Below are 25604 nucleotides of genomic sequence, written 5' to 3'. Positions count from 1 at the left end.
TACATTTGTATGGACTATATGCACGCATGATATATCCATACAGCATACTCCGTATGGAGTACGGATTTCACTCTTCAAATGATGTCGTCTATTTGTTTACTTTGATTAGAACGACCAAATGGAAGAAGGAAGCTGGGATTAGATACCAATCTAAGACCATTCGGGGTAGAATGGCGTGCAAATGGTAGTCCCATCTTACTTCGCACTTCGTACACCATACGGGAACGCGAGCGCTGCTCTGTATTACGAGTAACAGCAACTGTTCCGGAGTACTCCGTACCTGCCTACTCTACTTACTCCACCAGAGCGTTCTGAGTCGAAGGAGGCGCCCCAATGAACATTAACCAATTCCCGCATGATCTTCAATGCAGATTTTTGAAAGAGGCGCGGAACTATTGATGTGTTTTAGCGAAGCCCTCACCGACTACTCAAAATGGGAAGCCTTGCGGAGGCTGGCCGCCTACGTGCCTATGCGAATACGGAGTATTCCGAATGTTGGTCAGGATTATCTCATACAAGGCACACAGTGTATGGAACTATGTACGGAGTAGGTCAGAAAATAATGGAGCCTACACTCTGTGCTTGCCTTATATATTCTATATATGTGCGCCGTTACACTGTTCTGTAGACATTAACTATTGTACGGAGTAACATATTGGGTAGGACGAAGCTGGGCCTTTTGCGACCCCAAGTAGTGCATATGAGGGCTTTGAACATCCTGGGTGATTAAAATTTCATATTTCCGAGACCTGATGCTGGATCGATTAATTGTGGCCTGCTGGTGGGAAGATTGAAATGTAACGCCGTCACGAGACCAAGCAAATATCCTGCCATTCGACTGCCTTCCTTACCCCAGTTAGCTAGTTAAACCAGCCTGCTTTTTGTTTCCTCCCACACCGAGCGCCCTTTGATCACGAACTATTGGCTTGGTCTACCATACCCCGAAATTAAAGACTGCTCCTTGAAAGGCTGAACAGCAAGGACCCAAGACGGACCGGTGGGACTCAATTTTGCCCTGAGAAGTTTACCTTATCTCCTTTCCCTCCCAAGTCACAAATCAGGGCAAGCTTACATATGGTTACATGCTGCCGGCTCATTAGTAGTAACTACTCCGTACCCAGAGCCAAACGACCAAGAACGAATGGAAGGGCGCTGACAACAAACAGTGGCGGAGGCGCAGTCAACTAACTTATATGATAAAATCTTGATTTGGCATTTTGAAATAAGATTGACACTCAAGCGTTCAAGCTATTGGGGATTTCTGTTTCCATGCACCCATCCTTGCCAGACATGCGAGTCGGCTGACGGCGTGACGTGGTACGAGCTGGATAGTCCGCACGTTGACATGATCGCGTTGACCGCCAGGAATCGAAAAGCTAGGAATTCAGATACTGCCTAGCAGCTCCACTCACTGGAAGAGATTCAATCAAAACATGGCTTGAATATATAGTGGATGCATGCTTGAATGTGCCCCTTGCTGCCTTGGTATAGTGCGAATGCAATCACCCTTCAATTTCCAGCCCAGGATGTGCATATCCATGCTGGCACCAAACACATGAGCAAAGTGTGGTGTGCCATAGGTCATTGTTGAAGTAAACCGAGATCCTGACTGGTCTGCAGTACCTAATGGTTTGATATGGCATACTTCATGAGACCAAACACCCAGCTCTTTCAGTGGTGTTGTTTACCGACAAGGCTGATTGACGCCCTTTCTCGCCTTGAAATGGAGAAAATGGTAAGAATGGTACGGAATACTTCAAACAGAGTGCTACGTGGGATTTCTTGAAATCCGCTAGGACCCCCCCCCCCCCCCCCCCCCGAACTCACCCAATATCTAGTGGTTGGTGATGAGCCCATGCACGTATTAACTCGGATTACCCCGCATCCTTGACTCGGAGCTGAATGCTTCCCTTGCGTGATAGTGTGCTGATAAGGAGGGGTAAATGCTGTCGCTGGCAGTCCCTCTTACGAATCAAAAGTCTGGAAGGTATGATCATACTTCGACACCCGATAAGAGCATATATGTAGGAACATATCTAAGAATCTTGTCTCTCATGGCGGATAGCGTCCGACCTGCGGGTCTCCTACTCTTTTGACTTCAAACAGAAACTGGAATCGCGAACTTCGAGTTATTTTTAATTGACCTGATTATAAAAGGCAACTACGTGTTCTCGTACAGAGTACAGCCTTGACCTACTTCTTTACGGTAAAGGTACGCGATATCCCTCTCCAAATAGAAGCTGTGGGTTCAGAACCCCGGGAGAATATCAATAATGTGGTGGAACAACTACGCCCTGTAGCCGAAGCCTAATTATATCGATGGCAATATACCAATTAAAATTCAATAACCAAAATCGAGGTAGAAATGACAAAATATAGGGGGGAACGGTGGAATTTCCTATTCTATACAAACCCGGACACTCATCCTATTTGAAGGGTTGAATACTGAGAATAAAAAGGTTTCTAAACATATTTAATAATATTACGTGTCACAAAGCTCAAGGGACATATATTCGGTACTAGCGATTTTGTTAGGTGAGTATAAGTAGGAAAATTCTCGTTGGTAAGGCATACCTTTGAGTGAACAGTCTTCGCACAAATAGGACAATTTGCCGAACTTTGAAGGGTATTCCTTGGGATCCATCTTTTTGAGCACCATCGACAAAGGGCAACATGACCACAAGGAATCAAAACTGTGTCAATCCTTTGAGAAAGACAGACTTTGCACTGAAAGTTCACCAGCAATTCAGACTTGTCTATCGGCTCTGGTGGTATGTCATTTTCATCAGGCTCATTTTCCTCCACCTGTACCATGGCCATGGATCGAGCCTGATGGGCATCAGAGATTGTTGGGTTAGTGAACGTTGCTTGATTGGGTACTCGTGTCGGACGATCAGATCTCGAGTTAGCAAACAAAGGCAACGGCCACCCGCTAGGCGGTATACCTATATCACTGATTATCAGTCCCAAGCCGCCGATGGCGGTATTAAATGTGGCTTTTTACCTATTTGTGCCCAAGTAGTTCTGTGTATATACTCAGCGAAGCGTCCTTGAGGTACTTCTGGGTACTGGCGCGTATCCATCATATTTAGAATGGCCTGTGGAGTGAGTGGAACGCGTGTAGAACCATCTATTTGCATGCCTTCTTGCGCTCGATTCCCGTTTCGTTCATTTGTTGCTACCAAGTTTGATCCTAAAATGGAAACGCGAACCGTTGGCCCTCTAAAAGAGACCTGTCTGGCTGCAAAATTCGGATGTACAGGTACGTTCGGCGGAGACAATGATCGGGGGTAAGTTGCAGGACCAACAGGATTTATATTGAAAAGAAAATCCGAGGCCGATTGATCGACATGCTGGCGCACGGGCAATTCAAAAACGATGTTTTGAGGGGAAGAATGCGTTGTGCCAGGCTCATCAAGTGCAGCGTTACTTGAGAGAGGCTGATAAGGTGGGTGCACAATACGTCGAGCAGCATGCGTATTGCCCCCGTAGGTTATTCTAGCCCGAGCCCCGAACAGGTCTTCTATCTCAGCAGCTAACCTCGCAGCTTCGCTGGAAAATTCTGACGCAAGACCGGATATAGACTCATGGCCGTTGAGAGTAGAATCTTGGTTTTCGTCTCGGGACTCAGGTTCGGACATGGCAGGCGCGCGGCCTAGGGGAAACCCAAGTGCTTGCGTCACTGTTGGCTTTCATATCCTGGTCATTGGAGTTAATGAATAGCCTGTGTGCTCGGGTGGGAAACCGTAGGAATATGCAGTTGGGGCAGGCCCCGTGGTTCGTGAAGAGCGAGAGATGGCTACTGTTCTGGTCGTACCTACTCCCAAGACACACGCTCTCTCCATTGCTTGAGCCTAACCGGTTTCCGGAAGCGATTCTGACTTTCCCTGGCAATCGCGTTTTGTATCTGGGATGGGTGCGCAATATTGTGATTCTCCATTGCCCTGCCCTTTTTTTACATCAATGGCTCAACGAGATGCTCGCCCTGCAAACCTCCCAGCCGCACACAAAGCCCAGGTGCTGGCTCATCTATATCAAGTAGAAGTACGTCCGTAGACTAAAATATTTCTAACATAGTTCGTAACCATATTGATTGGCCATGTCAAAAATACACAACAGGTATAATGGGGTATCTCAAGGCGGTTGATAAAGTGAATTTATAGATGCAGGTATGTATGTATGTACATGTATATGTGCATACAGAGTAGATGGTAGCTATTTAGCAAAAAGCACATTATGCTGAATTAGAAAGCCCCCCCCCCCCCCAAAAAAAAAAGATAAAGCTCTAACTTCGCAGGCAGACGTATCTGAACAGTTGCGAGGCGAGGCAGTGGATGTCCGCCCGCCAAGTATTAGGGTTTGGCGCGCTAGTTAGCTAACTAACCAGTCACGTGGGAAGGCGTCGGCTCAAACGTTCAGGAGGAAGTTGACGAACAACATCAAAGCGCCAGTGGCCCTTGACCAGGGACGGCGAACAAGCTCCTGGCGTCCTCCTCCATGCCGGCCCGTCTTTCGATCCAGCGACCCTCGCCGACAACTGTCCTGTTCAATGTTTCTAACGTGCCCTACCGGTCAACCATCGCTTCGAAGCTTCTCTTTTGCCTTGAAGTCCTGTTGCGCGTCTTCATATTCTCCACCGTCTTACTAATTGATGCTGCAAAGCTTCGAACTTATGCATTTTATCGTGACGGAACTGTGCCATGGACCAAAGTCTGGTCAAGCTCCGTGGGCATGCTTGCCTGCCAGATAGCAGATCGCCACCTGTGGCAGGTGATTGCGCCGGCTAGCGCCGTGTTGCTATACTTGATGGTTAGGAAAGGGTACACCGGTTAGTTCTAGCAATTGGCTTCAGCCCGCTACTCGTGCTCGCACAGCCGCTAACCTATACCGCCCTCAACAGAGGAATCGCTCCTTGTCATACGTGGTCTTGGAGTACAGACGTCGTCCTCCGCTGCCACATACTTCATGAGTGCCACCACGCGGTTTATTCCGACCGCCCAAGTACAAGACATAGTTATCCATGAGGCATTTAGGAACTTTGAGGTCCGTTTCTATCTGGTTATAATCGTGGAAGGCGAGTCAGAAGCAATTGTGGTTTTCCCGGTATGGCGATTTGCGATCACTCTCTAACCGCGATTATACTGACCGCCGAACCGTAGAAACTCCTACCCCGGCGCAATATACTAGAAGATGCTTGGAAGGGAACTCGCAAATGCCTTTATGAGCCTAGCTCGTAATGACAATAGCCCAGTCGTTCATTAAAGTAACAAAGCAATCGCTGGCAGGCTTTACGCCACAATGTCACCAGTCCCAAGTGATGGAAGGCGGAAAAGAAATTTTGTTCAAACACCATCACCAGAAGCACTTAACTCAAGCTTCTGATGTCCTTGTTTGGCTTGCCGCTTCCCCTTGCTTGCCCACCTTGCATTTATATCCTCAACCGTATCGTTCCGTCGTCGCTGCATTAGCGGTATGTATTTTCCACTCGTCTTGCCATCATTCCCACCGTAGAACATCTTCTGATGGCGGTTGATTTTATCTGGAGTAGGGTGCCTAAATCCTCCTCTCGCAATCGAGTCTCCGTCACCCTGGCTCACAACGAGATCCAGAAGGCTGGCAGCCAGAACTTCATCGATCTTTCGCTGTCTCCATACAGACCAAACGTCATCTACTGTTCCTGAATGCCCGAATTTACCGTCTCCCCTTCCTGACTTGGCAGTACGAGGATCTCCTGCGTACACCCAGTTTAGTCCGTCTTCTGTTTCATCGGCGTTGGTGCCAGGGAATATGCAATCCCACAAAACCAATGGGGCATCTGACGCAATCTCATAGATTGGACGTCGAGGATTTTTACTGACGTCGAGTAGCTCTGAAATTATAGCTGGAGATTCAAGGCCCTGCCCTATAAGAAATAAAATAGCAGCCATATGCCGTACTTGGTGCCATAAGAATGCTGATCCATGGACAGAAAAATAGTACACTTTCAATACAGGCCCATCCCTTCTGCTAGATGCCGAAGACTGTGGTTTAGAGTCCGTGTACTGCTGAAACCCCTGTTGGTCCAAAAACGCAGGAGGAAGGGTTTGGATATCCAAAGCCTGTACATCTGCGTATGATATGCTGCGAACAAAATTAGTGATTTGTTTACTCGCATCAACCTTGCAAAAATTTCGGAAATCATTTGAACCCATGAATCTCCTTGCACCATCTTTCATGGCATCGATATCTAGCCATCCCTCCCTCATCTTGGACGTCGATGTAGTGCCGGGGGATTTAACGAATCCTAGCGGGCCGGGAGTTGGACAGAAGGCGGGCTGCGTAAAGAAGTACCGATATCGCCGCTCGCGACATGAGAATCTGGCACTGAAATCCGACGGGGGGTTTGGACACCATGCTAGCACACGAATATCTTCTGGAAGCACACCATTCAAAATCTGAATATAAGGGAGCTCGTCTGCTATGTCGTCCCATTTATCTTGTTCTGCGTCTAGATCAGATATGTCGAGATCCAGCTCAGCAAGTGGGCTTTCTATCTCGGTGTCCGGGTTTTTTGGCAGAATTGGGGTAGATGATTTGAGTGTATCTGCCGGCAGGTCTTTTTGTTTTGGCCTTGAGCTCCGTACTCTAATCCCTACGACTTGTCCGAATGCGCTGACTCCGCGGTCTGTCCTCCCGCACTTCGAGTAGTCGCATCCTTCCCAGTCAATGAAAAGTGGACGCTGTAATCCATTTTCCCCCTCATTTTCTGTGTCAGCTACCTTTGGAAATATCAAACGAGCTTTTCGCAAGGCTTTCCATAGCTCTTCCTCAATCGTAGGCAAAGGTGTGACGTTGCCATTTGCGTGTTCATAGCCATTGTATCGTTGGCCTAGGTAAGCGAATTTTAAAGCAATAAGCCTGGTATTGTATTTCGACGGGTCTATGTCTCGTGATGGCTTTGATGCACGGGAAGTTGACCGTGATGGGATAAGTCGGCGCGGAGAATGGGAATTTGGGGAATTGTTTGGCGCCTGGAATCGGCCACGAGAATGGCTGTTGTCCTGGTCATGAAGTTGCTGTTCTAACTCTGAAATCCGGGCAATAAGGCGGGTGCTATCCCATGTCGAGTAATCAGGTCGAGGGCCTGTCATCGGCTGGTTTTCTGGGGGAGTCATGGCTGTTGACGAAAGTACCCTCTTGGAAAGATGCCACGACGAGGAGGGAGATGATAGCGCAGATTTGGTGGTTCGTCGCGATACACATTGAATGCTCTGAAAGGTCCGGATTGGGACTCTCATTCCTAGCTTCAGAGGGCCTGTTCTCCGCCCGATACCATCCCACTGCTCTTCCTCCAAAGTCCTCGCCGCCCGAAATTTCAGAGAGTGCGCAGCCTGGTAATTTTAATACATCAAAGGTGCGTACTTGACAAATCACAGCTCTAGATTCTTAAGGTTATCAGTACTGAAAGGTTTGCATCACGTGCAGCGAGGAATATAAAACCTTCTGGCTGCCGTCAGCTCCACAAAGAACAATGATATGGAACACACCACCCTGAGAACAACGGGAGAATGGCGGTCTATGGAGCTTTTCAACAATCTATGCAATGTAAAAAGCCTCTGGAACATTGTTTAGCAGGCAATGTTATTCTTTTACCCTGGGCTTTGCACTGGGAATTTCATAACCCAGGAAGCTGGGTATTTTCTCACAAATACTTGTGAATTGCGGTGCAACTTGGATTGCATTGTAGTCCTTTATTATCTGCGTTCCCTCTATATATTGCAAGATGGGTGACCTCCTAGGCGACTCAGCACCACTCTCATACCGCCGAGAAATGTGACCTGCGTGGCGAGTCATCACAATGCTGAACCCGGGGCGGGCTCTCTTGTTTCTCTCACTTTGTTCTTTTCACTTTCAGTGGGAACTGACTGACAGCTTCCGTCGCATCTTTTCAACCTCCAGTTTCCCTACTTCTTGAATTACAAGACACTTTGTCTGCCTCTCTTCTAGTTGACTTAAAGGCATCCTGGCTTCTTTCTTCTATCCGTGGCAGGCCGCTATGAGGGCCGAGCCCGAAATTCCGGATGGTGTGGGGGTGCTGTCCTTCAGCATCAAGCATGAGTTTATTGTCAAGGTCAACATTCCTGAAACCTTAGGCTCCCAGGCCTTGGGCCTTTCCTATGTTCAGAACATGCGTTCCGTCCATGAACGGATTATTGAATACCTCAGGCGTTTCGGAGTCAGAACTAACGACTACCGCGCCTACAATGGCGACCTTGCAGCGTGGACCGTAGAAAAAGGCGTGGATATCAAGATTCACGAAGTCTCTGACCCCGACCACGGCTCCGATGATTGGGGGTTCTTCGAGGTTAGACTCGGCACTCCTGTCTATCCATACTTTCGACCTTTTTTTTTCGAGATCGATCGTGTCCTTACCCTTATGAAAGACGGGTATGTGACGATTTTAAACAGTTCCTGCAGTTTGACTGTTCATGTCGGTCGCTTGGAGGGGCTCTACCCGGAACGTTATGAAAGTTTCGGTTTCTCCATTGGAGTTGTGCAAACGGTATTGGAGTTTGTCTGGAAGTTTGAGGCTCAAATTAACGCCTTGCATCCCCAACACCGCATCTGGGGCAATCCGTATTGCATCACTCCCTCACGCTTACTGGATCACATGGACTCCAGAACTATCAGCCGCGCGATCTGGCGGTGCAAGAATATGGCAGAATTGTACGATCTCTGGGAAGGGAAGCTTAACGTGCAGCAAGCCTTCCGCAGCGCCCCTATCTACGGGATTCGAGGATTAACCAACTTTGGCGACAGGGGCATAAGTAACGGAACTATGCGGTTCTCACAGCATCAGGGAACGCTTGACTTTGAAGAGGTCAAGAACTGGGTGTGGTTTATCGGGTGTCTTGTGCAGCTCTCCCTTGATCGTGGCTGTTGTGGGATTCCGTTAAACATTTTGGGTTTTGCTGAAAGGCAGGTCAAGTTGGACGAGCTTTCTGCGCGCGAATTCATTCGCAGAGTTGGTATGAACGACCAGTACAAATATTACAAGCAGCGTTTGGCGGCAGAAGAAGAGTTGCTTGGCCCCTGCTTTGAACCCGGCAAGCCCGAGGGAACTTGAATATGGCGTTTAGCGGTTTTCCTTGAGTGTCATGTAATCCAGCTAGTTTGGCTGGTGCTTTGAGGATGGGTAGTTAACATAGTACCGAAATGAAATCTACGCAAATGGCAATATAAGTCATCAAGTAAAAACGTTTTTTCTTTACTTCAGTTAATATACAGCAGAATGGAAGTGGGACAACGGTTAAGTACGCCCCTTGTTGACAGCACAGGGCGTTCCCCCATATGATGAAAATCATAACGGATATCTTTCCCTCATAAGTGCCACCAAGTAAATTGAAGATACCTTCCACGCCATTGAGAACCGAGAAAAAGAAACCGTGGTATTGAGCGTGTGGAAATATTTGAATATTTCAGGGTTTATGCTTTGGTTTTGGAATTTTTTTCAACAAGGATGAAATTGGGAACAAGGAAATAGGCCCAAGACCATATCGTTGCGGGCTGGAAATGTATCAAAATACCCAGTACTGCGGCATTAACCTTATAAATGGTCCAACAACAACCAGGAATTCTTGCTAAGGCCCATCATAGCTTCAATTTTTCGTTTACCACTTGGCTTCAGCAGCAGGAGTCTCGCCAGCCCAACCCTCGGCGCCGGCGCCACTGCTAGCAGCCCAGTCACCACTGCTTGGCTCCCAGGAAGTAGGAGCTGCAGTAGCAGCAGCTGCTGCAGCAGGAGCAGTAGCAGATGTAGCGGCAGCAAAAGCACCTGCACCAGCTTCCCAGCCGCCAGCTTCGACAGTTTCGGCACCGACTTCATCAGCACCTGCAGCCTTGGACTCCTCGAGTTCCTTGGCTTCTTCTGCCTCAGGGTCGCGATAGAAGTAGAGATCAACGACGACGTCCCATTCGGTTTCACGGGTAGCAAGAGTACCACGGAGGCGGAGGACTTCACGAGCAAGCATCCACCAAATCAGACCGATGGCGTGACGACCCTTGTTGTTGGTGGGGATAGCAACATCGACGAACTCAGTGGGGGAGTCGGTGTCGCAGAGAGCAATGACGGGAATGTTGACATAGCTGGCTTCCTTAATAGCCTGAGCATCGGTGCGGGGATCGGTGACGATGATCAAGCGGGGTTCCTTGAAGGAGCGGGTGATGTAGTTGGTAAAGCTTCCGGGAGTGAAACGACCAGCAATAGCAACGGCGCCAGTATGGGCGGCGAACTTGAGGACGGCACGTTGACCGTAGGGACGAGCGGAGATCACACAAATGTCGGCTGGGTTGTCGATAGCAGCGATGATACGGGCGGCAAGGACAATTTTTTCCCTGTTGCGATTACGCGAAGAGTTAGTCTGCTGGACTTGAGTATGGCCATGTAGGGTGGAGTATACCAGGTCTTGCCAATGTTAATCACATTGACACCATCTGGACGGGTTTTCCAGAGATACGGGTCCATGTGAACCTGCAAGTTTTTCGAGCCGAGATGGCATTGAGCGGCCAAGAGCATCTCCATATCCTGAGATGTGGCATTGAAAACCGGAGGAAGATTGGAAGGAGCCATGATGGGCGACTGATACTTCTGCTTGAGAAAGAAAAGAAAATATCAACCGTTTGGCGATTGTCGAAAGGGCAAAAGGCAGTGCAGGCGAGAACGGATGAGCAACTCTCCAGCATTTCGCGAATCGCAAATTCGACGAAGCGTTTGTGTGGGCGACAGCTCGGACGGCGCTAGTACAGGTTAGGGCTAGCGTTATGGTTAGGGCAGACCTGTCGGATTTACGCCGGGCCGAGGGCGGCATTATAGCAGTTGCGAAAATGAAAGATTCGGAGATCAAAGTTGCGGGTTAGCAGCACAGCACTCCCTCAACCAGCCACAATGCCACCTCGGATTTCGTTACAATCGTGCCCGCGGTCCCTAAACGGTGAGTGTGGCCCCAGGAAAGCTTAGTTTCATTCACTCTAACAAGCTTCTGCTCAGGACCCGTCTGCAATTTGTTTGCGGGTTTATCACTCGGACCTACCACGCAGACTCGGGCAGCTTCTTCAAAAAGGAAACATAAAGATCCATTCACAGTAGCAGCAGCCCGGCAAAGGAAAGCAGCAAACGTGTCCCGACAGCGTGTATTGCAAGAAGAGCGAACAGCGCGCCTGGGTCACCCCGTTACTGGAATCCTAACGCCTTCAACCGAAGCCCTGCTCAATGGACAAGTTCTCCCCATTCCGCCTCGATCAGAAACCAATGAACCTGCCTTTCCACAGCCGCCGGAAAATCTGAACTATTTCCTTTTCTCTGACGAGCTGAACAACGCCCTTGACTATTCTAAGAAGATCTCCGAACCCGTGCCTACCCCCAAGGGGAATACATTCGACCCGGAAGCCGCCCAAGAAGCAATAGCGAGGCATGAAGAGAAACACAAGATTGCGAAGGAAGCAGTGGAGCGCATCACAAGGCTGAGCAATGGCAACAGCGCGGATCGCACCCGCTTGAACATCCAACGCTGTATCGCCATGTTCGGCCGGCACAACACCGATGGCGAGCTGGGCCCGAAGCCAGCACTGCCTGAGGGTACGTCTGGTCCTCAGCATCCGCCCAAGCTACCGCGGGCGGGCCCGGACACCGGGTCGTCCGAGGTCCAGGTTGCGATCCTGACCACGAAAATACTGGCGTTGGCCAAGCAGTTAGAGACCACATCGCACAAGGACAAGCTCAACAAGCGGAACCTGCGCCTGCTAGTTCATCGGCGACAAAAACTGCTCAAGTACCTGCGCAGGAAGGAGCGAGGTGGCCCGCGGTGGCAGAACCTGATAAGCACGCTAGGCTTGACGGAAGCGACGTGGAAGGGGGAAATTAGCATGTAACTAGAGAGCTCGAGACCGGGCATGCATGTACAGTACTTTCAGTATATTAACATCTGTTTCATTTCTACGTCGCCAGCGCGCAGTAATTCTCGTTCGTTTCTCTGGCTGGCGCTGATTGGCCGGCGCGGCCCGGCGAGGCAGGCAGTTGGCCGCCACCGCCTTTGTGTTTCTGCCGCGTAGTTTTTTGTGTTGGCGCCCCAAAGCGGAAGTCACCACCACACGCTGCGGCTTCCACGACAACCACCGCGGACGTGCCGGCTTCTCGATTTGGCCGTGTTGTGTCGTTGCTGCCGCTACTGCTGTTGCTCTGCCCGCGCCTATATAAACACGCGCCCTCCCCCCACCTTGTCCTCTTCTTCTTCTTTCTTCCTCATCACCAGCATCATAGCGCATTCAGCTCGACAAAACCATTCAAGCACTGCTACGTTTCTGCCAATATTCTGATTTGTGTTTAAGACTTTCCACTGTGTGATACTTTCTATTGATTGTTTCTCTAGCTCGCCGGCTTCTGCCTGTGTAAACAAGGTGCGCGTTGACCACTTGCACTTGCGCAGCACAATGCTAATCCGCAAGCTTCCGCAGCCTCTGCTATATTTTCAGCCAAGCTCTACGCAGACTTATTGCTTTACATCCCTGATAGCTCTCTTCTTGCAAGTTCCCGACGATCTGACTCGACCTTTATTCCCTGCTTGCCGACTATTTAACAGCGTCACTTGATATTGCATTGCTCGCGACCACATTACTGCAGTGACTTTGATCCCAGCATTTGGCCCACGCCGCTTGCATAGTTTGTCACAATGGTCCGAACTCGATCGCAGCCGATCTCCCCAGGCGGCCTTAGGTCCCTCGACGATGTGCTTCCAAAGCGGAAAACTGCTACCAAGTCCTCCGCCAATAGCACCACAGAATCTGCAGCGAAAACTGCCAAGACGACGAACAAGGTTACGAAAAACGCGTCTAAATCGAAGGCACCAAAATCCAAACGCGCCCCCAAAAAATCTTCAAAGTCTCAGAAAGGGAAAGCGAAAAAGGGCGATTTAAAATCTCAGGAGCCCGTCAGTGAGATCTTGGTGGAGCCTAGCCCGCAGACACCTTGCCCACCTAAGAGTGAACCAATTGTCACTCCACCTACTAAAAGTGAGCCATATCTTTCTTCTTCGCATGTTATGTCCTTTTCTACGCCCCAAAAGAACCCGGATAGCAGTTTGGATACTCAACCAAACACTGGCCCCCCCAATGAAGGTGATTTGTTGTGCTCTTCTTCTGCCTCGAGGCTGCTGCTGGCAGGTGCCATGAAGTCTGGTCGAGTTACGGGGCAGGTGCCAATTCCAAGGGTGCCTGCCATCCCGCGGGTGTCCGCCTTCCCCAAGCCCCAGTTCCTCTGCCGGCCTGCTTCAGTCTTTGCTACGAGGGAAGGGTCTCCTGGCCTTGTGCCACGGAGTAGGGGCCCCGCGAGGTTCCAGGCTGGCCCGACTCCTTGGCTGCGCCATGCAGTCCTTACTCAGGCTGAAAAACGCCTGGGCGCTTCAGTGGGCTCAATTCAACATGAGCCCATGGCACAGTCGCCTGTTCCGTCGGCCAATTTTGAAGGCCAGGGTTCAGGGGTTCCCGTTGGTGCCACTTGGCATTCGACCATTTTTACCCCCCCTAGTACGCCAGGGGCTAGTTCAAATGGTCACTCTCAAGTCAGCCCGCCTAGTGACCCAATGGATATTGATATCATCCCTGTTGTTACGGAACCCGAGCTTTCTCCCTGTTCAAGACGGGAATATGCCCCAACGTGTCCTTGTTGTTCTTCTGTTTTAGTGTGTCCCAATGGCCACGTCATTTGGCCTAACCCTCAAGTTCACCAAGTATCACGAAACACAACGCTAACTGAGTCAAATCCAGCTTGCCCCAACACCGATGACCGCAAGAGAAAGCGGTCCGACGACACTTCGGGAACCGCCACAACTCCCGACAACAAGAAACCTCGGGTGGAGGAAAGGCCAGAAAGCCCTTTTCTCATTTCTGCACCCCGCCGTCGTGAGCTCCGAGCGGCAACCATGGCCCAGCACAAGGGCCGGCAAGTTATTCCAATTGCCAAACGGCGCTCACGACGAACGGCGGAGCAGAAAGCCGCTGGCCTAGCCGCACAGAACAAGAGTGCCGGGCCGACAAGCGAAAAGGGCCAACAAAGGCCGTCGGTCGTCGAGGATATTCCGACACCGACACGGACGCCGCTCAATGCCCTTGAGGCAACCCAAATCAATGGGTTGCCTCCTGGTGTTGATCGGGTGTCTGTTAAAGAAGGTGCCATGGATCCTTCTACTCCATCCAGAGGCTGGGGCATTCGAAGTCTGTTGAGCTCGGTTCCCCGTTCAATTTCCAGACTTCTGTCGTCCTTCGGTGAATATAGGGCAACCCCAGGACCTACGACCCCAACACCCCAAATGCCCGACATTTCCTCCCCACTCGTCTCGGATGCGGAAATTGACGTTCACCCTGCTTCACCACAACCTATTACCTCAGAAAACACCTCGGATTCACCGAGTATAACCACTGAGGCTACGTCCGATCCTACCTCCCCACGAATCGCTCCTACGCAGTTGACGTCGGATACGACGCCATCCATCAGCAAGACAAAACCACCTCTTGTGAAGCCTGCTTCTGAAGTTTCTGGTCCTTCCCTCACCGAATCGCTGACAGCTCATCCACAAAACAACGCTCAAGAAGAGTCGAACCCCTCTCACCCCGACTTAACGTATTCATTGTTCCCCCCTCCTTTGGATCGGAGTTTCTTTTTCCCACCCAATCAAGCTAATGTAGCTGACCCGCCAACTTCTATTCCTCCTCGTACTACCACAAACAGTACTAAATCCGTTGAGGCACACCCTGTTATTGAGGCCTCGAAGCCAAAGAGAAAACGGTCTCCTTCCCCCGACGTTATTCCCAATCCTCCGGGCTGTAGTTACGGCATGTATATGAAATATTTTGGTTATGGCACCGATAGTGAGGTATCAGACGAGGAATGGCTCAAGGAAGCGGATCGAAGAGACAAGGCGCGAAGAAAGGAATTCGATGAAGAAGTGCGAAAGAGGAAAGCTGCCTCCCAAGTTGCCCGTGCATCGAAACGTGTTCGATTTGATGTCAGCCCCCAAGATACTCCGTCAAAACTTCGTCTTCAGCAGGTCACAGCTACCACCGGCTTCCTGACACCTTCTCGCAACGCAATTGGTCCGAGTCGTTTGCGTGAGAATGACATCGCACAGCAGGCCTCCCCGTCACCTGAAGTATCATTGCACTCTAGTCCTGTTGATGATCGCCTCCCGGAGACTCGTTTGGAACCCGCCCCCCGCACCTTCATCCCAAACCCAACGGGAACTTACAAGTTAGACTACGACTTGTTTTCTAGCAGTGACGAAGAAGATATTGAAGAGAAAGCCCCTCCCACAAAGATACTAGTTTCGCCCACAAAAACATCTGTGAGGACCGCCAGCTCTGAGTTAAATTGGCCGTCGCCCATCCCGTTTACCCCCGTGTCTGGAACTCCTCTTAAAGGACCTTGGCCCAACCAGTTCGGCCGTGAATTCAGCCAACTTAAAGGGAGATTCGTTGTATAGTGGCATAGCAAGTGGTGTATTTTGGAGTTTTTGTTACTTTGTGTGCTATCTTTACCCCTTGTTTTCATGTTCATTTTGATTTTCTGTCTTGGTTTTTGCGTTTGTTTTCTTTTTCTTTTGCTTGTAGCCCCGGCTGTCTTCGATTTTTCGGAGTACAAAAGGGGGTTTTCTGTATGTAATATTTCACGCCCTGGCTTCCCTGCCTACCCTCCTTCGGGATCCGGTATGGATTTGGGTGCCCCCTCCAGATTGGGCTAGCCTGCTGGAGCGGTATGGGACTACTCTTGTGTCTTTCTTGTTCTGTATTTTTGTTTTGTATTTTGATTTTTTGCTTTTTTTGCTGTTTGGTGTTTGGTATAGCGTAGCATGTGTCTTGTATACCTTATTATTGTGTATGATTTTACATGCAGTAGATATTAGTGAAACAACATCCTTACCAGTGATAACTTCATATCCGAGATATAGTGTTAAGAGCGCAATGAATAGGGTTATTGCTCAAGTCTTTATTATTAAGGGCTCTATCTGGAGAGGGGGTTATTTAAAGCGATTATCAATTATCCGGTAAAGGGCCCAAGCAAGGTGCTGTAAATAGCTATTAAGGTTTTAAATTAGTGGAAGGTGGTCAACTTCACAAATTCAAATGTGATGCCCTGGGATATGATAAGACTACATTTGTAGCCCGTAGCACAGGGTAAGACGGTTAATTGCTTGATCACAGATTGTTGTAAATAGGGCTTTTATTTAGATGATAACCAGAACACCAAATATTGCATCGTAGGTCTTTGGCTTTAATATCCAATAAGAATCTCGAATCACCGGACGGGGCATTATGATACAAATTCCGGTCGAGAATTGAAAATATTCAATCAAAGCCTTCAAACTCAGACCTGTCAATACGACCATCAATATCTAACTTGTCACCCTTGAATGTCGGATGGCCGCCAGATGAAATGCTTTTGCCCTGTTCTTTCAGGGTTTCGCGATTCTTCTTGCGGATCGCTTCTACCATTTCCTGGGTTTCGCGCGCCTGAGCCTTTTGTTCTTCAGTCATACTTTGCCATTGTTGTTTTTCTTTCTTTGCACGTTTGCGCTCTCGTCGCTGTTCTTTGTCGGATTTCCTTTCGTGTGTTTTGCTCCACGAGTCATTCGACGTAGATGTCGGAGCTGGTCTTTTGAGAGGGCCAGAGCCACGTGTAGGAGCAGCGCTTAGAGATTCCTGACGATGTTTCTCTCGTTGTTTGTCTTTGTAAGGATACTTTTCCCAGTCAACAGTGGCGCCCAGTGTCTTGTCGCCGGTGAATTTTTGCAATTCGGGCATCTTGGGCAATTTAAGTAAGCCCCATGCCCGCCCCGTTTCTTCCCAGTCTATGTTCGCGACACGAAATATGCTGCTAGCGTGATGTTTGGTGTAGCTGCGAACCCAACTAACAAACGCCTTTTGGGCTTTGTCGTGCGTGGCTCGGTCACGGAGAACAACCTTGCGTATTTCATTTATTGTCTCTGTCACCATGTGATCGGATATCGATATAGCAGGAGTCTCAAGAGGCGACACGGGTGTTTTCCGCACTTCAAGGAAAGGGATATAGTCCTCCTCTCGCCCAGAACAAAGGAGTATAATACTCAGGCCACGACGACCGGCGCGGCCAGCGCGACCGCAGCGGTGAAGATAAGCCTTAGGATCTGTTGGAGGGTCAATTTGAATAACAAGATCAACAAGCGGAATATCTAATCCTCTAGCAGCAACATCAGTGGTGAGTAAGACTGACGGTGATAGCGAGGTTGTGAAGCGTGTAAAGTTTTTCTGTCGAACGGTAGGAGGATGTTTTCCATGGAGGGGAATTGTATCAAATATTTCAGGTAAAATATATGGCATAATCTGGCTCCAGTAATCTACGGCTGCACAAGTCGAAAAGTATATAATCGTTTTCTGAGGGGTTGGCTCGATTGAAGAGAGTATTTCCTTTACTGCTGGTATTTTCTGCGCAGGAGATACGCTGAGATATGTCATTTGTAAACTACGGGGATGTCAGCAACTAATATGGGCGTGCCTTGTGAGTTACTAAATACCTCGCTGGGGTACGCTTCTCGTCTGTTCCCGATGCTCCTTTCACTTTGACGGCAATTTTTACAGGATTGCGAAGTCCGACTCGAATTATCTGATCTACAGCATCGCTAACTGTAGCACTAAATAGACCAGTTCGTCGTTGTTTCGGTACTCGGGCAAGTATCTTTTGTAGGTCATCCTTAAATCCCAAGTCCAAAAGCCTATCAGCTTCATCAAGAACAAGGACTTCAAATGATGATTGAGGGCAATGGACATGAGGAGAAGAAAGCAGCTCTAAAAGCCGACCAGGTGTAGAAACTAGCAGGTTTGGAGACCGTTTCAAAAAGGCACTTAAGTCCTGTGCAGGAGTGGTAGTACCTCCAACAAGAAGTTGAGGAACAACTTTTAGAGCCGAGGAGGAAAGAGATGCCGGGATACTTTGATCATTTTCTGCATCATTGGAGCTTGAAAGCTGTATTGCAGCAGCTGACGGACTATGGAATGTGAGGAGCGAGAGCAGAACATTGTGTATCTGCTCCGCCAGTTCTCTAAGTCACCGGTTAATTTCTAAACATTGTAATAAATCAACAAGTAGGATTAAATAATACTCACCTAGTGGGTGAGACAATAATTGCTCCAATATGATGCTTTTTAATTTGCGATTCCAGTCGTAGTAGTTTCTCGACGATGGGAATGAGAAAAGCAATAGTCTTCCCACTTCCAGTTACGGCTTCCACGACGACATCTTTATGGCCCATAAACAAGGGAATAGTGGAGGCCTGGACAGGAGTCATGCGGCTAAAGCCCATGGAAGCAACTGCATCCAAAATCCATTCTGATAACGGAGGCGTTAGAGCTTCCCAGGCGCGTGAATGAGACGGCTGAGCCCTGGCAGCCATTATATAGTAAATTCACAGCAGCTCCTAGTGCTAAGAAGCTGTATCTCCGGCACGAGTACCTCAGACCGTCTGGGCGAGCTTGTGGCCGCCTAAACCTGCGCAGTAAAAATTTCCCAAAAGGGACCGCCTTGGCATAAAATTCACGTGATGTTTATGCCGCCAGTCACCGCTTATGCCTCGATAAGCATGTGATCGTATTGGATGGCAGCGTAATACATTACTAGCGTCTGGAGCTTTGACGCGAGGTGATTGGTGCAACAGTTACCTCCGTGGCGTTCCCATTGGCCAGCCTGAAATTCCGGTACCGTCCCATCACCGCCGCAAAAAAAAACCACGAGAAACCGAGAAATCTGGCAAAATGCCCATCGCCTGCAGCGAGCAACAGCATCAGCCTGCCTGCAAGCTGTTGCGCGCTGTCTGCTGCTCTTCTTTACACCGTGTCTTTCGCTATTGAGAGATTTAAGGAGGACTCGAAATGCTTTTGCGCTTTCCAACCACTTCGCCGAATTTCTCGCAGGCCTTCTAAAAGGAAGACGATTCGACACTCTTTTACTACGGAGTATAACGACTTACTTTGAACATCCCATATAATTCCGCCACCTTCTCAGACTGTGTCAGAATACTCCGCCTCATCTCTAGTATGCCTCTCCAGAAGGAGATTCCCGCGACGCCGCGCGTGATATCCCCGTCACCAACTCCCTCGGAGCTCTCGGACGGTTATCGAGCGCCTGTTACTCGCTCTGCATCTGCAAGACGGCATCTCTCGTCGCCTCCGCCAATATCAGAAGAGAAGCGACAAGAAGATGAATGTGGCTCTGACTCTAGCGTCGAGAAACGCGCCCGGACGAGATCTCGAAGCCCAACGAAAACCCCATCTGGCAAGCCCCGGCGTCGCCTGTCAGGTCTAACACCTATTCGTGAATCGCCTATTAAGTCGGAGCCTATAAAGAAGGGCTTTCTATCTCCTAATGGCCACCTCTCACCTTACTCGAAGGCCAAAGATCCATTTCGTGACCTCTCTCGCTCGCCGTCTCCCCTTGGTCTGATTCCTCTCCACAAACATTACAGAAATTTAATTCATCGCCACGAGATTCCTCGGAAACTTCTTCATGTCTCAATAGGCTTCGTTTGTGTTGATCTATATCGTCGTGGTGTTCAACCTCTAGAAATTTCTCCGTGGCTCTTCACCGCATTTATCCCTATTGCCGCGACAGATTTCCTACGCCACCGTTTCCAAACAGTAAACAGATTCTACATTCGCTGTCTGGGGGCCTTGATGCGCGAGACTGAGGTTTCAGGGTACAATGGTGTCATTTGGTACCTTCTGGGAGCATATATTGTTCTCAGATTCTTCCCAAAAGATATCGGTGTTATGGGCGTACTACTTCTCAGTTGGTGCGATACTGCAGCATCAACATTCGGCCGCCTCTACGGTCGCTATACCCCACGAATTCGCAGGGGGAAAAGCTTAGCAGGCAGTCTAGCTGCATGTGCCGTTGGAGTGTTCACTGCGGCGGCGTTCTGGGGATATCTAGTCCCTACTGTTGGATATTTTGCTAATGACCCCGAGAATTCTTTTATGTTCTCTGGAACTCTAAATCTGATTCCAGATACCGTAAAAGGCCTTCTCGAATGGGTTGGTGTTCCTCGAGATTTTACAGATAAGGCTGTAATATCTGGGCCCCTTGCCTTAGGAGTGATGAGCTTGTGGACTGGGGTTGTTGCTGCTGGCAGCGAGTTGATTGATCTATTTGGCTGGGATGACAACTTGACCATTCCAGTGTTGAGTGGTGTTGGAATGTGGGGGTTCCTAAAGGTTTTCGGGTCATGAAGTGATTTTTTCATTAAATTTACATATTGATGTTGTGGTAAACGATTTTTCTTTTCTATTTCTGCTGGCCCTTAGAGACCACTACTCTTTGAATATCGTATCCACCAGATACGACTTTTGGCCATCCCCAGTTTTACAGAGCATGGAATTTTTTCCCCTCGCGCCATGTTGGAAGAGTCACATTTTGCAGGGTTACCTCTCCCCCATTCGTAGCGCTGTGTTTAGTAGATAGTTGTCTATTTCCCAGCCAGCCGTTCTTCACCTCGCCATCATTTTCTTAAGATCCTGTTAAAATAATGTATGCACAAGCCTGTACTATAGGGAGAACAATGTCGAAAGACTGTGGCATAATATCATGTCTTCTGCTGTATGACAAATTCGAGATGCCACGTATGACGGCCATGGTAGGGAAGCAAATAGTGGGCCGAGCATAAAGTAAAAAAGAAAAAAAATCATTGCTCCTGATAGTCGCCATGCAACAATCACTTAGCTTTCTAAGTGATTTTCAATATCCGAAATGAAAGGGCTTTTCGCTGCATAAACAATGATCCAAAGCATATAGCGAGGTTATACTCCATACACGCCGCCCTCAAAAAAAAGGTAATTTCCCAATGAAAGTTCAATTTGAATATGCACCAAGAAGACAATGTCCAATATGGACAGAAAATATGGACAGAAGGTCTTCGTCTTACCCAGTAAGATCCAAAATGCTGGCGCGCCCTGTAAGCTTAAACAATCTCTCACTTGGAGGATCATCACTTTCATTTGATATCGAGATGCTTCTCGCAGGAATATGAGGTCTATATGACCAAAAGCCGTCCCGAATAATGATATGCGTAAGATCAATATGTTGAGGTTTTCGCTGGGGAGGTATAGTCTTTGTGGGTTGCGTCAAACTCTTATCCGGTTGAGATATAACGGAAGGCTCCTCGTCAGAGGATAGATCATCTAGGACAATTATATGCTGCCCTCCATCTAAATTGGCTTCATGCTTCCGACGGGACGCCGCCTTGGTAATACTTGATTTTTGGTTCGACCCATGATTTAGCGATTGTGGAACACTCCTAGACGTCGACCGCGGACTCAGCAGCGCCGGTCTTGTAGTTTTCAGACTACTGGATGAGCTACTTCTCCTGTCTTCGATGCAAAATGGGCTCGCTTCAGGCGGGGAGGACGAGATTGTTATGCATTCCACTGTGTCTATTCGAATTCTGGTAAGACGGTGCAGCTCATTAGAAGAGTCTTAGAGCGGTGCAGTAGTAGATAACCTACCATCAGCATCATCCCCAAGAGCCATGGCTGCTTCAATATCGCTTGACGTTGGACCACCGTTCTCCTTTCTTGCGTTTGGTAATTTGTAAAACGACGAGGCCCCGCTTTTTGTGCTTTTAATTGCGAACGCAGAACAATCAGCGATAGTTTTTTGCGTGCTGTTCCGAATAGCCTGACTGTGGTGGGAAATATTAGAATCGAGAAGTTGGTTTGGATCCCTGGGAGGTTTTGCCGATGATTTCGGTTGTGCTTTCATGATTGTACCATATCGATGGAGTGAGCCTGGTATCATCCCAGCATCCACTGCCTTTTTTGTCCTTCTAGAGCCCTTTTTTGATCCCGGTGGTTTTGTAGCAGCAATTTTCTTCTGTTCCTGTTCTTCATACCACGTTCTCACTGTTTCGGGTGTACCCATCGTTACCAACACCTCTAAGGTCCAGAATATCTGTTCCTTTGTAGGATCATATGATGTTCGTTTTGCGGCGGAGCTTGAGGGCTCAGCGGTGCCATCTTCAGGTTCAGATTCATCCACAATAGTAACAGGATCTAGACTCTCAGCTTGGGACACAGGCATTTCCTCTGCATCTAAATCAAAACAAACAACATGAGCCGGTATATATTTCAATTTCAGCTCAACTAGTCCATCCACGTTAATGTTCTCCTTCCTACCATATACTTGAACGCTGGGGAGTTTTTGGGGATGAGCACGTAGGTAGTAGGATATAAGTGACGGTGAAAATTTCCTAATAAAACGATGAGCGCCAGGGAGACAAGTCCATTTGAACTCCTCTGACACAAACTCCCTCAAGGCAACGACGTCAATCTCTCGATCCCATGGTAGGTTTCGAAGGTCTTGTAACTCGGATAATGGTGAGGTTACTGGGTGTACATAGTCAAAGAGTGCCTGTTGGTCAGGAAAGTCTTCAGGTATCTGCACTGCCTTATGTTTGCACCTGAAATAACCGCTTTCATTTGTTGAAAGCTCATAGTTTAGCCTTTCCCTCCACTCGTCCAAACTCGCTGTCGGGTATCTTGAACTGCTCTTGGCAGCGTTTATCAAATCGATACCGAACCCAGCCTGCATTATTTCCGCAGCTAATTTTGGCCCACATTTTGGTACACCAGTCGGTAGATAATCACCTCCGCTTAAAAGTGCAAACAAAACCATGCCCCCGACATCGAAATTGACATTCGCAGAAGTCCCTTCCCGCGTGTAGACGTTCACGTGGGTAGCAGCGCCCGGGTTCTTCGATGATGCCCTAGAAAAATTCATTAACGTAACTTTGGAACCAAACATTATCGTATCGATATCATTGCTCATGGCGGCATCAACGATGCCGTTCGCCTGGAGCTTGGCACATTCCGCTTCGGCCTCTCCAGGAGCATTGTGACAATGAAACCCGAAAAGTTCGATCAATCGTTTGGCGGAGCGAAGGTTCTGTCCTCCTGCTCTGCCATCCCTGATAACTATTTTTCCTCGTTTGTACTCCGGCCTTCTAGGGCCATCGAACACGAAAATAGGGTGGATAGGAAGCGCGAGAAGTCTTGTAAGCCGGTAAAACAAAGTTCGAAGCTCTGGATTAGATCCACCTTGGGCAGCCCTTGATTGAACAAGCCAGATCGATACGTCAATAGCGATTCGTATCGATCGCGAAGTCTTCTGGAGGTGGTCAATTGCAAACTTTGCCAAGGAGACCCTGTTCCCAGAGCCAAGCTCTTGAATAAGACTGTAAAAGGGCGTTAGGATTTATAAAGAAGTATCTTTGAATGTAGTGACCTACCCTGGGATACCCATGCATATCAATGCATGAATATTGTGATGGTTGAACAGCTATTGTGCACACCCTGTTGATGTTTATTTTCCCCATGTAGCATATGTCAACAAGTGGCGCCAAGTCCAGCAGCTATTCTGCCCTCTTTCACCGCCTGATTTGTGCAGCAATGCTCACAATGGATAGAGATTCAGCATCTGATGCTGATGCAGTTTATGTGCGCCTTCATCCATCTCTTGGCCTTATTTTCAATGAATTGATCAAAACATATCACCTGATTACCTTATAATAGAGTGAGAACCACTTTTAAAACTCAATACGAAATTGGATGAGCCAATACACCCAGACATTACCCGTTGAAACATCACTGTTGCTTAAGCATGAAACCTTCATTGGAGCCTTTGGCGTATAAAAATAATGTTCATTTAGCAGTATAATCAAATAAAGACCACAATCCGGACAAAATACCCGGGCTTTACGGATTACAACCATGGCAACACCTTCCATTTCTTCAGCTCATGGGACAGATAAGCGAGCTTCAAGCGTTGCAGCAGGTACCAAAATGAGCTCTCGGCAATCTCGCAATCATGGTTCTGCGTCTCCTCATACTCCACAACAATCGCGCCATATGCACTCGCCGTTCACCGGACCCTCGTCTCCTGGATCATCATTTCGGCATGAAGAAGACTCTGTTATTATCGAGATCGGGTCACGGTACCTGCGGGCAGGGTTTGAGGGAAACAGTGTACCAATGTGTATTGTCGGTTTTAACCCAGAGGAGGGACGGCGCGTGGGGGACTATAGAGGATGGATAAAGAGCACGGATCAAGATGCACAAATTGGCAAGATTCCGCCTACACCTTTAGGGCAGTGGTCGACTAAGTATGAGCTATGGACAAAGGATATTCGAGATTTTGACATAAGTCTTTTTGAAGCGAAGCTCGAACGGAGTATTCGAGAGTTATACAACAAATATCTTCTCACGGACGCTGGCTCGTCACGACTTATCCTTGTTCTGCCTTCGATTGTACCACATCCTTTGCTATCGTCCCTTCTGTCCACGATCTTTCACCGCTGGCGATATCCTAGCATCACTCTTCTTCCTTCTCCCGCCATGGCTGCCGTTGCAGCCGGAGTCAGATCAGCTCTCGTCGTAGACATCGGCTGGGAAGAAACCACAATAACTGCTATTTATGAATACCGTGAAATTCAATCAAAACGCAGCGTACGTGCAATGAGACTTTTAATGCAGCACCTGGGAAGATACTTAACTGGAATTGCTGGGCGAAAAGGGGACTCGACCGGTGGAGCCGATGATTTGGTCGAGCTAAACTTTGAGCTTTGTGAAGAAATCCTGACACGATTTGCCTGGTGTAGGCCCCGAAGAAAGTCTCAGCAGATATTCCCGGAGCAGCAGTCAGAGACCTCTGGCCAAGTGGCGCCGGATAATTCCGTTCTTGATTCAATGTCCGAATCAAAAGCGGCAGAGACCGTATCCTTGCCGCTACCAGTAGAGGATACGTTAGCATGCATAGATGTTCCGTTCTCATGTTTTCCTGAACTGGTTGAACAATCTTTATTTGGTAATGGGGTTGGGGATCGAGAATTTGACGATGAAGATACACCATTAGATAAGCTGGTCTACAATACTCTCCTTTCGCTTTCTTCGGATGCACGAGGGGCCTGTATTTCGCGGGTAACATTTGCTGGTGGTGGATCACTCATCCCAGGAATACGACAGCGAATTCTAGAAGATGTGAAGGCGATAATTGACCAACGGCAGTGGAGCCCAGCCGGAACCCATACTCTAAAGAAAAGGCCTGGAAAACTACAGCTAAGCAGCATAGACCAGCAACTTAAGACCCCATCCTTTGAGCCCTCCACCCATCAACAATCGACGAGAGCGTCGGAGAGAGCCCCAGATACTAGTTTTATTGACGAACGGCTTCAACATAATGACAGGGATTCTCATCCACAAATGAACGGCGCTCTCCGACAAGTAGACTCACTTGGGTCCTGGGCTGGTGCCAGCCTAGTAGCCAGCCTGAGAGTCAGGGGTTTTGTGGAAGTTGACCGTGAAAAATTCTTGCAACATGGTTTATCAGGAGCCAACCGAGACCATAACATTAGCACGATCATGGACCGTCGGTCTGGGTACGGGCCGAGTATGTCGAAATCCGGTGGCGATCGATCCAGCTGGACGTTGGGAGAATGGGCATAGTAATGCTGTCATTGATGATGGCTTCGTGGTAGCATATTAGTAAGGCAGTTGCGGCT

The 25604-nt window shown here is 48.6% G+C and overlaps 11 protein-coding genes across 11 annotated transcripts; 6 read left to right on the top strand and 5 right to left on the bottom strand.

The window, feature by feature from the left end:
• Positions 1-2498: 2498 nt before the first annotated feature.
• LOZ57_006615 (uncharacterized protein) lies at positions 2499-3641 on the bottom strand (the record flags this gene model as incomplete). Its single annotated transcript, XM_049255630.1, has 3 exons — positions 2499-2519; positions 2575-2945; positions 3005-3641. The coding sequence occupies 3 exons, from the start codon at positions 3639-3641 to the stop codon at positions 2499-2501; spliced, it is 1029 nt and encodes a 342-aa protein (XP_049105390.1).
• Positions 3642-4497: 856 nt separating this feature from the next.
• On the top strand, positions 4498-5237 carry LOZ57_006614 (uncharacterized protein; the record flags this gene model as incomplete). Its single annotated transcript, XM_049255629.1, has 3 exons — positions 4498-4828; positions 4901-5103; positions 5160-5237. The coding sequence occupies 3 exons, from the start codon at positions 4498-4500 to the stop codon at positions 5235-5237; spliced, it is 612 nt and encodes a 203-aa protein (XP_049105389.1).
• A 105-nt stretch (positions 5238-5342) lies between these two features.
• DEG1 (pseudouridine synthase deg1) lies at positions 5343-7154 on the bottom strand (the record flags this gene model as incomplete). The annotated part of the gene is made up of 1 exon (XM_049255628.1): positions 5343-7154. One exon carries the CDS (start codon positions 7152-7154, stop codon positions 5343-5345), a length of 1812 nt encoding a protein of 603 aa, XP_049105388.1.
• An 881-nt stretch (positions 7155-8035) lies between these two features.
• Positions 8036-9106, top strand: LOZ57_006612 (uncharacterized protein; the record flags this gene model as incomplete). The annotated part of the gene is made up of 1 exon (XM_049255627.1): positions 8036-9106. The coding sequence occupies one exon, from the start codon at positions 8036-8038 to the stop codon at positions 9104-9106; it is 1071 nt and encodes a 356-aa protein (XP_049105387.1).
• Positions 9107-9650: 544 nt separating this feature from the next.
• On the bottom strand, positions 9651-10609 carry RPS0 (structural constituent of ribosome; the record flags this gene model as incomplete). Its single annotated transcript, XM_049255626.1, has 2 exons — positions 9651-10374; positions 10440-10609. 2 exons carry the CDS (start codon positions 10607-10609, stop codon positions 9651-9653), a joined length of 894 nt encoding a protein of 297 aa, XP_049105386.1.
• A 315-nt stretch (positions 10610-10924) lies between these two features.
• On the top strand, positions 10925-11907 carry LOZ57_006610 (uncharacterized protein; the record flags this gene model as incomplete). Its single annotated transcript, XM_049255625.1, has 2 exons — positions 10925-10970; positions 11027-11907. The coding sequence occupies 2 exons, from the start codon at positions 10925-10927 to the stop codon at positions 11905-11907; spliced, it is 927 nt and encodes a 308-aa protein (XP_049105385.1).
• A 797-nt stretch (positions 11908-12704) lies between these two features.
• Positions 12705-15509, top strand: LOZ57_006609 (uncharacterized protein; the record flags this gene model as incomplete). Its single annotated transcript, XM_049255624.1, has 1 exon — positions 12705-15509. One exon carries the CDS (start codon positions 12705-12707, stop codon positions 15507-15509), a length of 2805 nt encoding a protein of 934 aa, XP_049105384.1.
• An 862-nt stretch (positions 15510-16371) lies between these two features.
• On the bottom strand, positions 16372-18452 carry SPB4 (ATP-dependent rRNA helicase spb4; the record flags this gene model as incomplete). Its single annotated transcript, XM_049255623.1, has 3 exons — positions 16372-17524; positions 17577-18101; positions 18166-18452. The coding sequence occupies 3 exons, from the start codon at positions 18450-18452 to the stop codon at positions 16372-16374; spliced, it is 1965 nt and encodes a 654-aa protein (XP_049105383.1).
• Positions 18453-19092: 640 nt separating this feature from the next.
• On the top strand, positions 19093-20283 carry DGK1 (Diacylglycerol kinase; the record flags this gene model as incomplete). Its single annotated transcript, XM_049255622.1, has 1 exon — positions 19093-20283. One exon carries the CDS (start codon positions 19093-19095, stop codon positions 20281-20283), a length of 1191 nt encoding a protein of 396 aa, XP_049105382.1.
• Positions 20284-20971: 688 nt separating this feature from the next.
• LOZ57_006606 (uncharacterized protein) lies at positions 20972-23350 on the bottom strand (the record flags this gene model as incomplete). The annotated part of the gene is made up of 3 exons (XM_049255621.1): positions 20972-21483; positions 21556-23282; positions 23337-23350. 3 exons carry the CDS (start codon positions 23348-23350, stop codon positions 20972-20974), a joined length of 2253 nt encoding a protein of 750 aa, XP_049105381.1.
• Positions 23351-23817: 467 nt separating this feature from the next.
• On the top strand, positions 23818-25548 carry LOZ57_006605 (uncharacterized protein; the record flags this gene model as incomplete). Its single annotated transcript, XM_049255620.1, has 1 exon — positions 23818-25548. One exon carries the CDS (start codon positions 23818-23820, stop codon positions 25546-25548), a length of 1731 nt encoding a protein of 576 aa, XP_049105380.1.
• Positions 25549-25604: the final 56 nt, after the last annotated feature.

Source organism: Ophidiomyces ophidiicola (genome assembly GCF_022830035.1).
Source record: "Ophidiomyces ophidiicola strain CBS 122913 chromosome Unknown scaffold_48, whole genome shotgun sequence".
Taxonomy (NCBI): Eukaryota; Fungi; Ascomycota; class Eurotiomycetes; order Onygenales; family Onygenaceae; genus Ophidiomyces; species Ophidiomyces ophidiicola.
This window is presented reverse-complemented; position numbering and strand designations above follow the sequence as displayed.